The sequence below is a fragment of the Bidens hawaiensis genome, unplaced genomic scaffold, assembly GCF_021521415.1.
Source record: "Bidens hawaiensis isolate Kalapana, Puna unplaced genomic scaffold, B.hawaiensis_p1.1 tig00006068_1, whole genome shotgun sequence".
Taxonomy (NCBI): Eukaryota; Viridiplantae; Streptophyta; class Magnoliopsida; order Asterales; family Asteraceae; genus Bidens; species Bidens hawaiensis.
In genome coordinates, this window is record NW_027491401.1 from 1,193,774 (window position 1) to 1,209,669 (window position 15,896).

At 33.8% G+C, this 15,896-nt stretch overlaps 1 protein-coding gene across 1 annotated transcript; it reads right to left on the minus strand.

Annotated features, from left to right (window-relative positions):
• Window positions 1–3,768: 3,768 nt before the first annotated feature.
• Window positions 3,769–6,571, minus strand: LOC143631399 (B-box zinc finger protein 21-like). Its single transcript, XM_077100171.1, has 3 exons — window positions 6,344–6,571; window positions 5,120–5,486; window positions 3,769–3,964 (listed from the first exon to the last, which is right to left on the minus strand). The coding sequence occupies exons 1-3, from the start codon at window positions 6,527–6,529 to the stop codon at window positions 3,957–3,959; spliced, it is 561 nt and encodes a 186-aa protein (XP_076956286.1). The 5' UTR covers window positions 6,530–6,571; the 3' UTR covers window positions 3,769–3,956.
• Between the last annotated feature and the right edge of the window lie 9,325 nt (window positions 6,572–15,896).

Here is a 15,896-nt window from a genome sequence, read left to right on the forward strand (position 1 = left end):
ATTTTAACTACTTCCGTCCGAAAATAGCTGTCCTACAAAAACACAGTTTAATAAGATGTCTACATTTTACATGTTTTTTAAGATAGTGTGCCGATTTCGCCATTGAGTCCTTAATGTGTTTTAAGATACTGATTGACTAATAAGAGTTTTGAAGGGTAAAATGGAAAGTTTTGCAATTTATTTTGGAAGTAATTCTTCATGCAACTTAGGCTCGGCTCGTTTGTTACTTATTTATTTTTTAATTATTTTTATATGCATTTTTGATTATATTTATATCTATATATATATATATATATTATTTCCGTCCCATGTGTGTTACAACAGAGAGTTCCGCTCTTGTGGCGGCACAACGACTGTCAAGTGGCATCCGGCGGTATGGTTATCCGGGGGAACTCCCAAGCCAAACTCTGAAGCCAGCGTAGGCCCGGTTATAACAACATAGTCTTGCCAGAGTAGGGCAACGGGGCTTAAACACAAGAAAGTCGTCGTTCTTAAAAAAAATATGTGTATATTATTTAATAATTTTTTTTCATTTAATCTGTATGCATATTGGTTTGTTCAAGCTTGTTTAGAATCACGAGCCCATTTAAGCTCGGGCTTGAGCTCGTTTGTTAAGTGGGCTCTAATATAAATTATGTTCGATTCGAGCTTTTGGCAAGCCAATCTCGAGATCCATGTTACCTCCCAAATATTACAACAAAAAAGTAATTTATATTTCACACAACTTTTTATCATAATTTTTTTATAATTTTGACTTTTACTTTTAATAAATTTTATCGGTGTATGTAATATTAATATTTTGTGTTAATGATTTGCTTTGTATGGATTGTAGGAGAGATTTTAATCATTTCATTATCATCCACCTGCTGGTTTATATTTTGTGTTCCATATTAGGTGTCATTCTTTGATTGGTTATGCTGTGTATGTAAACTACTAACTGCTGTTGAAAAGGTATAGTGTCTTAGAAAATAGAAACCTTATAAACACTGAAAATAATACCTAACATAATACAAGTTGTTTTATAATGTTGAAGAGATTTATCTCTTTATCTGCAATGTTTTTATAACTAACCTTTATCTGCAAAGTTTTTATAACTAAACATGTCATCGAACGGGTTGTCTTATCGGTCCACCGGTTGGTCTGGTTTAAAAAACTAATTACATTATAATAATTTCATAATTCTCACACAAATTATGAAGTCTGAAGTAGTTAATGAATTAGTGAATTAGATTCCGGAATCCGGAATCCAGAAAGAAAAAGGAGAAGACTGCAAATCAGGTCCTTTTGATTTTGTTGGTTCAACCGATTTGAGCGTTGAAGAGTACTCGTCCATCAACTTTAGTCACTAGTTCACTAATTACAGTCACGAAACTTGAGCTTTTATACAGGAGGGGCCGAAAATAATAGAACTTAATATTAACTTATTACACATAAAAATCCCAGTATTTTTTGTCAAATAATGATCATAAATCCTAAAAAAAATATGTTCTTACAGTTTATTTGATTGGGGCTATCAAAAATCAGATATATTATTGGAAATATATGGACTATATGTATCGGAAATATATGGGCTATGTTTAAAAGCTTTGAGTCCAAAAAAAGGAGGGGCTCCGGAGCCCCTTCTGGCCACTTTAAAGTTCCGCCCATGACTTGCTACTTCCACTATATACAATCACAAGCTACATTGAGTGATTAGCGGGGTTTCCTCCTAGGGAGGCCCTGAGCATATGCCACTTACCGCCCCTTAGGGGACCTGCCAGCCAGACCAACGCTATTAAAAGAACGACTTCCATTGTATATAATATTTAGAAAGTCGCATTTAGTTATGCATCGACGTATTTGACTTCTAACCGTAAAATACTTTAAAATGTGTGCGATTGTGAGATCAATCATACAACGAAACCATGCTAAGAAATGTACACTCATCAAAGAGCATTTGGCATAATGGTATCAAGGTGTTAGATAAGACTGTCTTTTCAAATTGTGTTCTTAAGTCCTAGATAAAAAAAATAAGCAGTTAAGAAAACACCGACTCAATTTTAGCATATTAACACACAAAATTTATTTCTTATGAAAAATCTTTACAAAATACACCCAATTCAATATTAGATTTCTGTATTTTTGTTTTTTTATCCTACTTGTTCAACCCACTAGATCTTTCTAACAATAATATCAACACGAGTGCAACTTATCCTTATAAAAAAAACATATATGTATGGGTAACACAACTTTAACAATGACAAACCATAAATACAAAATAAAAAATATAAAAACAAGATAGATACACATATAAGTTGAAAATAATGTACGTATGAAGGTACTTTTAATTTTTTTAAACATCTTTGGTCTTCCCATAAGCCCATACTACCCTTTGTATTTATGTGTATGTATGGGCTGACAAAGTGGCAAGAAGTCAAGAAGTCACCGCCCAAGATGGTAAATGTTGTATAGCAACCGGTTTTGAATACGTTTAACAAAAGTCAAAATCAGGTCGGGTTGGAACCGTTTCGTGTACAGTCGGGTTTTGACCAGGTAAAGGTAGAACCGGTTCCGCACGAGTCTGGGTTCCAGGTACAGGTCCGGGGAGAAACCCAATACCAGGTCGTACACGTTGATCGGGTACGGGTAGGAACCGGTTTCGGGTTGGGTTCACCAGGCCAAATCCAAAACCGGGTATTTTGTGCACCTCTACGTCAAATTATTAATCTTTTATTAAAAAATATTAATAAAACCTTCATTCTTTTTAACAGCCTAAACTACATAATTTTTTTGTCACTTATTTGATTTGAACCTTCACCGCATAGAAAGTCTGACATACTTTCCTACTTTTAGAAAGACAAAATTGCTACTTCTTCTTCGTTTACATATAAAATCATCTTATAGAATGCACTATGAATGATCTTTTAGCTGTTACATGAACTTGGTGTTTCGTGTGGTAAGGAAGTGGCTAGGTGTTTCATGTGACAGAGACTTGATTCATGCCCCAAACATTTAGTTTCGACGATACCAGATTGATGATGAGAGACAAAGTCAAAAAGTTCTATATATTCCAATCTGAACTCAAACATTTGGCCCTATTTTAATCTACAAATGGCTTAGAACCATGACATTCCCAAGAATGTTTTCGATTTTTAAAGGCTTGTTGTCGAAAATCCATTTGTTGCGAGCCTTTCAAATACACCAAGCAACCACCATAATAATTAATTGAACCATTTTCCTCTTGTGCTCTATTTTGAAACATGTTTAAACACCGAAAGAACTTCACTAACTAAACCGTTGTAAAGGTTGAATATTGCACCGCAAACTGATGTGTTAGCACACCACATTTTGATATAAATAACACCCATGTCCTATTTTCAAGATCTTTGTTCTTATAACAACTAAATATTTAAAAGTATATATAAAGTTCAAATATCTTCCTTCTTCAAAGTTCTAAAAAAGTAAGAACCCATACTTCACAATATCCTTGTTTTAAATTTGGGGGACCATTCTCACCAAAAGCTTGAAAAAGATAAACTTCATATTCATCTTCTCTCATTGGATGGCGCATGAGCCATTAGATTTTGTAGTATCTTTTGGTTTGTCCAAGGCTTGATGCAAAACTACTATCGAGCCGGGGGTCTCACCGAAAGCAGCCTCTCTATCCTTATAGGGTAGAGGTAAGGCTGTCTACATCTTACCCTCCTCAGACCCTACCATAGCTTTGTTATTGGTGGGATATACTGAGTACGATGATGATGATGAAAAGCAACTAAGAGGGATAAACCCATAAACAAAACCACAAGGGCAAAAGTGAGATTCTACAATTAATATGACGTTTCATAGTTTTTCTTGTATCATCAAAAACATCAAACAGTTGACTTCATTCATGGTATCCTTTGACAAACAGTTTCTTGATGGTGAATTTACACAAATGCCCATGTCAGGATCATATGCCATAAGTAGCAACATGCTTTTCATAAACCTGTTTATTTATAGGAAACAAGATCTGTTATAAAAACATGCATTAAACAATAAACACTATTATTTAAAAAAAAAAGTTAATAATTACAATATAATAATATATAATGACTAAGTAGGCATATGCAATAATGTTGTTGGTTAGTAAGTAAAATAATAGTATTCAACCATAAAGAAGTTGTTGAGTTGATAGATATTATCAGGCTTAAACCTTCTTTTAAAATTACTATTTTAAAAATATAATATCCAATCCATTTTAGTGAAAAAAATCTTAAATTTTTTATTAATAAAAAGTGAGCCAGATTTGTACATTTCATCACATTCATAACATAAATAAGATACAACGAGATATTACTCTAATTTACAAACACGCATGTAAAATCTTTTTAACATAAAAATTATCACGAAAATATACCAAAAACAGCGTATTTGTGATTCTATATCGCTTCAAACTTCTAGTTTCGGTTATTTTACCTTTTAAATAACATAGTTGTGAAGTATTTAAATAACACACCACGTCACTATAAACATATAATTATTTTTAAAATATATATAAAGAAAAGCTTAAAATATAAAAAGAAATTCAAATTTTCAAGACCCCGAAGAGAGCGGGCCCGGGTGGTCACTCACCTTGCCCTCGGCCCTAGTATAATCAAACCATAAGGGTGCAAATGACAATTTTTTTAGGTGGTTTATATTAATCCCAAGTATCATCTATTGATCGTTGTCGGCCCGACTAACGAATTGGCTGATAATAATCCCACATTTATCATATTTGTTCTCAACGGTCCGTGACTAACAGAATTCTAACGCCGTTAGTTGCAGATCGCCGGAAATACGATTTGCCCAGAAAACCCACATTGTTTCTCGAATATGAGTGACCAAAAGATGATAGTTGGGAACTTGGGATTATAGGTGGGCAAACAAATCGGTTAACCAAGCCGACCCGAAAATCGAACCGAAACCGAATCGGTTTGAAACCGATTATGTAGAAACCGGTTTGGAACCAATTGAAACCGCATGTTCGCAACCGGTTTGTAATTTTCTCCACCAAAACCGGTTTATGCACCTCTAGTTGGGATTAATAAAAACCAGTGCACCAGTATATATATTTTTTAAACTAAAGAAGTCACACTTAAAAGAGTTATTAAAAACTTACCATAATCATAACAATCAAGAAATTGATCAACATGCCATCCAGGTAAAGGTTCATTTAAATACTCCATTGACACACATTCTCCTTGACCAACATTATAACTCGAAAACGGTTCATTAACTGAACCGTTTCCTTGATTGAACGGGCCGTTGAAAGCTCTGCTGCTTTCAACAGACCCGTTCGAATAAGAAGAAGACGGAGTCTGGTGACATGACTCGTCGTAGCACGATAGTGATGCTGATAACTTAACACCCGAGAGTAGAAACCGGGTGTGTTTTTCGGTGTGTTCGTTCGCTTGGTGAATGGGAATGTCGCATTCTCGGCATAATATCGCGCGGTCTTCTTTGCAGAATAGAATTGCTCTTCTTTCCTGATGATTATTATTCGAAAATATCAAAAAAGATGTTTGGAACATAATGAAAGCAGTCTTGGTATGATATGAAATCGGTTATGTATGCATGTGTCGGTTTAGTTCGGTTTTGGGCTAAAACCGAACCAAAAATTGAAATGTCGGTTTTTGATATTTGAAAACTGTTCGGTTTTGGGTTTTTTTTTCGTTTTGCAATTTGGGCTGAAAAATTTTGGGCCGAAAAAAGAAGTTAGCCGAAAATTAATAAATTTGGGTTGACATTTTTTTGTTGGTTAATAATTAAATGATTATTATGCCTTTGGGTTAAACTATAAATTAAATGATTATAAATTACTTTAAATTCAAAATAAAAAAAAAATAAAAATCTATAAGTTTGGTTGATTCTTTCTTTCTTATTTTAAGTTACACACAAAACCAAAACCAAAAGTTCAGTTTTTACAAAAACATAAACTAAACCGTCAGTTTTTTCCAACTCAGTTATTTCATTTTTGGATCGGTTCTTTTGGTTTCGGATCTGTTTTCTCGGCTTTTTTACGGTTTTGAAGCAATTTTCTCGGTTTTTTACGATTTCGGATTAGTTTTTCGGTTAACCTGCCACAATTCAATCTTCTTGAAACAATTATTTTATGTATAAAAATACCGATACCGAAATTATGTAAAAGTGAGTACCGAATACCTTACATAATTTATCGGTACTTGTTACAAAATTCTTATCTTTATATGGTATCAGTACCAATATCAGTACTGAAAATACCGACACCAAATTTCTAAAAAAAAGTGGGTATCGAATATTGTACCGAATTTATCGGTACATGTGCAGAATTATGAATTCCGCTTATATAAAACCGTTACAATACCTGACAAATATCGCAACGAGGCGAGTCTTTAACCGACGGATGAATAAGCGAAAACCGAGGATGTTTATTCGCTAGCTTATTCGCATGGTGAACACAATGGTCACAAGCCGAGCACAGCGAGGCTTCGTCCGCAGTGCAGTAAACAACAGCCTCAGATTTCTGACAAACATCACATTGGATCTTCATGATTAATATTATTATTATTATTGTTATTGTTATTATTATTGTTATTATGAGGAAGTGATATGAAATATATATATATGGTTTAGAGGAATTAAAAGATGTGATTGCACCTATAATAATAATAAAGAGTGAGTTATGTTATGTATGTATATATAATATATGGGAATATGAAAGATGGCAATGGGTGGGGTGGGACCCATCTAAGCTGTATTTTTTGAACACTTTTGTTTGTATGGATTTTATGACAAAAATAAAGTGGCAACTTGGATCAAGTGGTGGGGGAGATGGGGGCTTTAAATACATAAGTATGTATCCAAAAGGACTACTGTCCGGGTGTAGAAGTGCACAAAATACCTGGTTTTGGATTTGATTCGGAACTGGTTTTATACGTACATGATTCGTGAGTACTACATGGTATTGGGTTTCTCCTGGACTTGTCGGAATCGGTTCCACCTTTACCTGGTCAAAATTTTCCCCACCGACCATACTTGAAGCCCAAGAAATTCTGTCAAATACCCGATTATCCGGTTCACACAAAATACCCGGATTGCGCACCTCTAGTCGGGTGTGTATAAGTCAATTCGGTTTTTGGGCTAAAACTAAACTAAAAACTAAAATGTTAATTTTTTAAAAATTGTTTGGTTTTTGATTTGGGCTTGGTTCGGTTTTGCTACCCGGGCTTGAAAATCTGGGGGCGGGAAAAAAGGTTGGGCAAACATAATAATTATATTGGGACTGAAATTTCTTGTTTTAGTTAATAGTTAATTGATTGTTATACATTTGGGCTAAGTATAGAGGTTAAACTATATATCAAGTTATTATAAATTACTTAAAACTTAGAATAAAACATAGATATATATAAGTTAGGTTCGGATTTTTTTGATTTTAGTTACACGCGAAACAAAAACCGAACCGAAATTTTGATATTTATGAACACATAAACTACACTGTTGGTTTTTTTTCTATTCGGTTATTACGGTTTTTTTAGTTTCAGGTCGATTTTTTCAGTTTCATGCACACTCTTGTCAATATTTGTGTATGTCACTCTTTAGGAGCTAAATGTTTGAGTCACGTGATGAACACGTGTGTCAATTTAGAAGTAGGATTAGTGGATGGGTGATTTGTTATTTTTTAAACAAGGATATAAATATGAAAGTATATCTAGAGTTAACTTTGTATATATGTAGCCTTTTATTAAATGCTAAAGCATGGTTTCACAATATGCAAGTTATGTCACATTTAAAGTTTAATGAAATGTTGTTTAAACCATATTTGCAATAGAAATACTTAGATTTTATAAATTTTATAAGATTATTTGATAACTTAAATAAATCTTTTAAGACAGAGTAGTCTTTTAAAGTAATTAGGCTCGAGTGTTGGAAACAAATCTTGGAGGTCATAAATTGTTCCTAGTTGGTTTGTAGCTCGTTTTGATTCTATTGAATGCTAGCTTCTAGCTATATCTCTAACACGACCGAATAAAGTTCATGGGTGATCCTTTTGTAACACAAATCCTTCTTTCGGTGCATTCGGTGGTAAGGATGTCATTAAGGCCAACTCAACGCTCATGACACACTCCACGTTATGCATTTGCTAGCTGTCTTTACCTTAGACAACGGTGATGACATTTCATCAATGGACTTTTAGTCAAGGATGACGAATGACACAATCACCATTGTTGTTTTAGTTTAGATACACGAGTGTGGTTGATCGTTCAAATAATTTAATATATGATCGACTAACGCTCTTCTTTAAAACTAAGAATATGTTTGAATATTGTCACACCTAACCAAAGCGGCGCATGCTTTTGACTGATTGATGTTGCAGTTACATATGAAAATTTAAACTGTTATACGAGCTTGGTACAATACAACTTAAAAGGAATTTACGAGTCTAGACTACTAAAGCTATGCAAACTTTAACAAAAATAACGAACAATGCTTCGATAAAGACTAGCGTTTCAAAGACCTTAAGTCATATGTCTACCTGCCTTATCTGAGTCTAGCTAATAGTCACTTAACTTATCGTAAAAATATATGCTCGAAAGTATATCACTACAAACCCAACGAGTTCACAGCTAACCGACTCATAAAATCAAATTTGTTGTACAAATCAAATCTCATTAATGTGTTCATATGTAAATTGTCAAATCATACTCTTAGATTTTGATATCCTCCACACAATAATAAGTTATCAAAATATAGAAACACTCATATTGTACACCAAGCACTTTAATATCATTTTATATGCCAAAATGTCACATTATGTAACATAAATAGATGGTTACGAATAAACGTACCCTCGAGTGGACTATGACTTATTATTATTATTATATTTTGCTAGACTTATTATTATTATATTTTGTTAGACTTATTATTGTCACTTTTGGTTTTCACAATAAAAGTAGGTAATTTGTTGGATCCTCATTTTATGCACCTAATGTGACTTATGTGTTTTAACTTATTATTAATTGTAATAACATGATAAACTTATTCATAAACAGGGCTCCCCTCTTTTCTCTCTTCTCCCCCTTTCACAAACAGGGCTTGCTGGAGGGTAGTGTCAGTTGGACCGTCTTTGGACAAGTAATTTCTAGGAGCCAATTTTTTTTATATATATATCGTTTTTATATCAATTTAAAAATACAAAATTTATAAAATGTGATTTGATTTTTATTTTCTTATAACTATTGGGCTCAAAACATTTTTTTATCTTTATCCGTAGACCGTAATTTAAAGTTTAAATTATTAGGCCCAAACTCAAACTAAAAACTAAAAAAATAAAATAAAAAACAAATGCAAAATAAAAGAGAGAGCGGCAAATTGAAATTTCGCCTTGGTTCCTTCCTTCTTTGGGAATGTTGAACAAAACTTGAACAACGACCAACCCAGCTGACCACCACTGTTGGTTCATTGTTAACCACCAGGCTCCTCAGCGGTTGACCAAGCCAACCACCAAGGACAAATTATGTTATTTTTTTCTTCCCAGTGTTAGGAGAGCTTTACGAATCATCGATTAATAACTAATTATTACGGTTTTTGATTTTAATCATATATTTTTTTTTGCTTATTGTTATAGCATTAAACGTCGTTTAAAAAACTTGCTTATATATTTCATTACTCGTTAGAACTATGAGCCTTATTATTTTGGCTCAGCCGAGATATTTAAATGCTCAGAGATTGTCATGCTTACAAACCCCTCCACATCACGCTTCCCCTCTCTCTCTCTCTACCATCTCATCCAAAGACACCCTCACAGAGTCACGAGTGTCACCTTACATTTGGTCGTCTCTAATATTATTGTGTTGGTTTTCAATAGTTGAACATAACACAATTTTATTAATATATTTTCTGATGCAACTTGTGTCCTTCATTTAATTTATTGCGATAGAAAAAAGAGTATGATTTTCATTCTTATTAAAATAGAAGCTAATTAATTTGTTAGCCAAAAGTATTTGCCCTTTTGGGTTTCTTGTATTAACTAATACATTCAATTATTTCTTATTACAACTTTATATAAAAAACACAAAAGTGTTTGCCCTTTTGGGTTTTTTGTATTAATTAATACATTCAATTATTTTTTACTGCAATTTTATTTACAAATACAAGTGGGATAGAGAGATCTTGTATTATTATTATTATTATTATTATTATTATTATTATTTAGATTTTGCATTAAAGGCATGTTTTGGACTATTAGGTCATTAGCCCCTCATATATTAATGTCATCCTTCCTGCTTTCTACGAAATTCCTTGCGGTCCCCTTATAATTGATATTCCTTGCGGTCCCCTTATAATTGATAGATATACATTTATACACCATAAATAATAATACTTATTAAATAAACGAGACAAAAATAACTCACAAGCTCGAGCTTAAAAAACAAAGTCAAGTTGACGAACTCAACTCAGTTTGTTTACACCCCTACATCTATACATAGATACACACCAAGAGACGTTGAGCTGGTGTCTAGTAGTATTGGAGCATCTGTAATGGACCAAGCTCACATGCAAGCCACCTTATCCACTAAGCCTGGTGACATAACAAAAAGTTTTCTTTACCGACGCCACGATATTTTGGCATTTGTATGCCTTTCATAAGGGAACTTTTACCTGATTGGGTCAATAATTATATTTTTCTAGGTCGAGTTAGTTGGGTCACTGGAACATTTGGGTTTTTGAGTGTAATTATATAATATTCGATATAATTTGATCTGTATGCCGATTTGAAGGTGATTTTAATTTAAAGCTAAATTTCTTCTTCGAAAAATTGCTTCTGGTGACTTTAAACTTTGTTTGGGAAGAAAGTATTATCCATACACATTTAATCTACTTAAGACACTTAGCTGGTAGTCAAATAGGGTGTACCCCACTTCTCTGTCACGTTTAATGTTTGAATCTTGTTTTCATAGAAAACGGTAAAAGAATATTGTATAAAATAAATTATTAAGTGATTTAAAAAGTCTATCAAAACTAGTAATTGCACCAATGAATCAATGATTACTCAAATATAAATCCATTTTATCTTTTTTTTTTCAATTTCTTTTTTGAATTGTGAGGGGACAAAAAGAATCTAAGTACGGTGTTAAGAAGAAGAGGATAAACTAAAATTTTGAGAAAACTTAATCCACATGGGCCAAAAAGTGAAGATCATGGGCCCTACTTTTGTACTAGAAAGTGGAAACCATTGGAATTTGTTTATTATTTCTAATTTTTTTTTAATTATGGCTCATTTTTTTCATTGAAATTGTGATGGCTAGTTGGCTACTACATATTTCATTTCCCAAAAATTTGTAATGCCTTTTATTGTATAATAGTTTTGGATAATTACAGAACGATCCATGACTTATGGTATATGTAAAAGTTTAGTAACTTAAAAAACAAACAAACTCTTCAGACATTTGTAAATGATTTGAACACAGTACCATTTTTATGGAAAGCAAACAACTTACCACTAGACCATTTGACCATGGCTTATACTACTTTTATGATCATATTAATAATATGTGATGTTATGAAAAGGGGGCAATTTCATATAAAAAAATTTATCTAATAAATCATCATTAGAATATTATTACTATTATTATTATTATTATTATTATTATTATTATTGGCCCATTTTCCCCAAAAAGTTTTAAGCTTGTAGCACAGTATATGGTAGGGCTGTTCACGAGCCTAGTCGAGTCGAGCCGAGCGAAGGCTTGTTCGTTGCTTGGCTCGTTTACAACCGAACCGAACCGAACGGCTGAAATTCGAACCGAGCGAAAACCAAAACGATCCAAATTCGAATCTAGCATTTTTCGATCGAACATCGAGCGATTTCGAGCATTATTTATTTCTTTTTCACTTTTAATTTTTCAATAATAAACAAATTTGAAGGTTGTAAATAATATATTTTATAAATAAATTAATAGTTTTTAGACAAACGTGTAATAGATTGTAAATTTTTATTAAAAATAAGTTTGAAGTGAGATATAATGATCATGTAAACAAAATTCTAGTATTGTAAAAATTTGAAGCGAACAAATAAAACTATAAAATTGACGAAATATGAAAATTTTAAAGGGGTAAAAATAATTGTAAGCTTATATTTATGTGTTTTATCTATATATTTATATATTTGTTCATATATAATTATATATAAAATAAATTAAAAATATTCGCGTCGAACCGAACCGAGCAGACCTTTGCTCGTTGCTTGGCTCGTTTACAAACCGAACCGAGCAGAGCGGCTCGTTTTTAATCGAGCGAGCATTTTCCAAGCAATTTTCGAGCGAGCGGGAACGACTTCGCCATTAAGTATAATCCCTCTAAAATGATGGCCCAACTTTTGTCAGGCTACTAGCAGTCTAGCACTCTGAGTCTCTGACTACAGCACCTTCAGGCCCAAATACTCAGGTCCGTTTACATAGTTATATACTTACATGTAGAGGTGCACAAACCGGGTATATTTAAGAACCGGAACCAGGTATGAACCGGTTCGGGGGTATGGTAAACAAAATTCAAAACCGGGTTAGGTAAGAACCGGTTCCTAGCATAGTCGGGTATTTGACGGGGTTTTTCGGGGCTTTTTCGGGTAGGGTCGGGTTTTGACCGGGTAAAGATGGAACCGGTTTCGGTGGTCCGGGTCGGATCCGGTTCCGGGTACAGGTCTAGGGAGAACCCAATACCAGGTTGTACCCGGGAGGTCAGGTACAGGTAGGAATCGGTTTCAGGTCAGTACCCCAGGTCAGACCCGGACTCGGGTATTTTGTGCACCTCTAGTTACATGAATAAGTGAAAGATATGTGAGGCTTTAATTTCCCATTAACGCTTTTAAAATTACATAAAGTTGCATAACTTAGGTTAATAACAATCTTTCATTTTAAACTGAACTTGTTACTTTTTAACAAACCACGTAGATTGAATTTGTAATTATATACTACCACATTAATTTGAAGACATAGATTGAATTTGTAACTATGTACTAGTCCATTAATTTGAAGACCTTAGCTTAAATTTCAAGTTAATTACGATTGAATGCCATTTTTTCATCACAGAAAACACCACCATATGTCATTTGACGTAAATAGGGTTGTTCAAGAGTCGAGCTAGGGTGGTTTCGAGCATGGGCTTGAAATTAAATGAGGCATCTCAGCTAAGGCTCTAGCTTGATTTTGAAGCTAAACGAGATTTAAACTGAGCCAACGAGCCGAGCCATGATCGAGCCGGGCCTATGTCGAGCCGAGCTTGGTTACAAAAATGAGCCAACTCAACTCTGAATGTTTCAAATCAAGTTTTTTTAGCTAGTTTTATTCGAGCTTTTATCGAGCGCGCCACGAGCCCGAGCTTCGAGCCTTAAACTTTTTGAACAGCCCTAGACGTAAAGGTCATCAACTACAATATTCGGAACTAAAATTACAATATGAAACAAACATATAAATATAAATATGTGATAATATATAAATATTAAGAAATAGATATAAAATTATAGATTGTACATACTTAAAATATAAAATATTAGACAAAACATACCAGACGCCCCATTAGGGTTTCAGATCTCCAACATATTTTCCCGGAGAACCCGTAAAGACTTCTGCTACGAAAAACGGTTGTGATAAGAAACGCTCAATTTTTCGCGCTCTTGCTACGGTTAAAAGATCTTCTTCGGATAATTCGTCTAATCTAAGAATAGCTATAATATCTTGAAGTTCTTTGTAACGTTGTAAAGTTTGCTTAACCTGTTGTGCAGTTTCATAATGTTCTTCACCGACGATCCGGGGTTGTAGCATAGTTGACGTTGAATCTAAAGGATCTACTGCTGGATAGATACCTTTGGCGGCTAATCCTCTTGATAGTACGGTAGTAGCATCTAAATGTGCAAATGTCGTAGCAGGAGCAGGGTCGGTCAAATCATCTGCATGTACATAAACAACTTGAATAGAAGTTATGGACCCTTCTTTGGTAGAAGTAATTCTTTCTTGTAAAGAACCCATTTTGGTACTAAGGGTAGGTTGATAACCCACGGCGGAAGGCATTCTACCCAACAAGGTGGATACTTCAGATCCTGCTTGGACAAAACGGAAGATATTGTCAACAAATAAAAGAACGTCTTGTTCATTAACATCTCGGAAACCATCAAAACTCACCTCACCTCGCATTGCCTTCCGGTATGCCAAAGATAGTGTGTACCGTTGTGGAAGGTTACACATTCCAAACACGGGTGAATGAAGCGGACTTGTATAGACAAGTTCGTGAGAAGGAATTTGAGTGCTTTGCTGAGGCAAAAGATTTGTCTGATAATGCGCAAAAATTGCTAGATGACGGTTTTCCTATGCGGGAAGTTCAACCGTTACTTGACAAGGCTGCAATAAAACGGAACCAAGCAAATGCATTGAGTAAAAAAATATCTTGATTCTGTTTAAAAAAAGTATGTTATAAAATGTTAATTTTTTTTTATTATTCTTTTTTTTTTGTTCCTGTTTCATTTTATTTGTTTTTTTATTTTATAAAATACAGGAACAAGGGAATTAAGAATCACGTGACGATCGACTTGCATTACCAACATAGAGAGCAAGCGATGAAGGTTGTGCAAGATCATCTTGATTTTGGTCGAAGATACCAAAGTAAGTGTAATTATTTATTATTTGTTATTTATTATTATTATTATTTTTATTATTATTATTATTATTATTATTTATTACTTATTTATTATTATTATATATGTAGATAAATGTTATTATATATATATTATTAATAATATATATATAATAAGCGATGCGGCGGGAACACGACAGAAATATAGAGGCATCAATTTGATTCGTTACGATAACCAAAATTAGCCGAGCCATAAACCAACCACAATTCATTTGAAAGAAATAAAGAGAATCCAAGGGCAATCAACAAGTTAAAACAAACCAAAAGAAATTCCTAAGTTAGCTTTATTAAATTATGATATAAACGAAAAGAATTATAGTCTTTATTCTTGAACTTCATTTTTACTTTCATCACTAATTTTTTTGATTTTCTGGTTTACCTGTCAACGAATAAGACAAACATAATCCATCTCGCTTCGTCCACGTCAAAGGTAAAACCCGTGAAGCGAATACCCATGTGAGCTTGAGTCGGTCTGATTAAGTTGTACGGGATTCGCGACATGAGTTCGAACCTCGTCATTTTATAATTCAATCTGAATAGGCTAACGGATTTCACGGCTCGTATGCTTGGGTCTGCGGTGTTTTTGGGTGTGGTTACAAGGAAGAGCCAATTTTGACAATAGCGTTCACCCTATATGTTGGTACATCTGACATCTAGTTTGTCAACCCTCAACAAGCGGTAATTGCCTAAAGTGTGAAAAAAGACGTTTGGAAGGGTCTTGTACTTTGCGTCTGGGAAGGAAATAAGGTAAAGTTCGTTATGCAAGAGCAACATCGACCACTTGTCGGTTCTATTAACGAGGTTGTGGTGTGTTGCTTCGGTCGCTACACTGCACGACCAATGTCCCAACATTGACGGATACACGAAGTACAATGAGCGGCGACCAGCAAAATATACATACACAATCGTAAACTGTAATTTTTGATCATCCGTTGCAATAATGAATTTGAGATGATTTGGGTTGCTAAAAGTGTAGAGGGACGTCTCGTAGGGTCAATCTTAAACTTGATTGGATTTCAAATAACGGAAAAATGATAGGTGTTTAACTTTTATGTGAACACCGAGAGTGTTCAAAAATTGATAATTAGATGGACTTAACCAAAATCAAAATAAATAAATGAACTCAATCCACTTATCAAAGGAACTCAAGTACAGTTTCACAAAAGTAAAAAAACAAAATATATCTTACAAAATCATCAGATACTCGGTACTAAAAATTTGATGATTCCACAAGT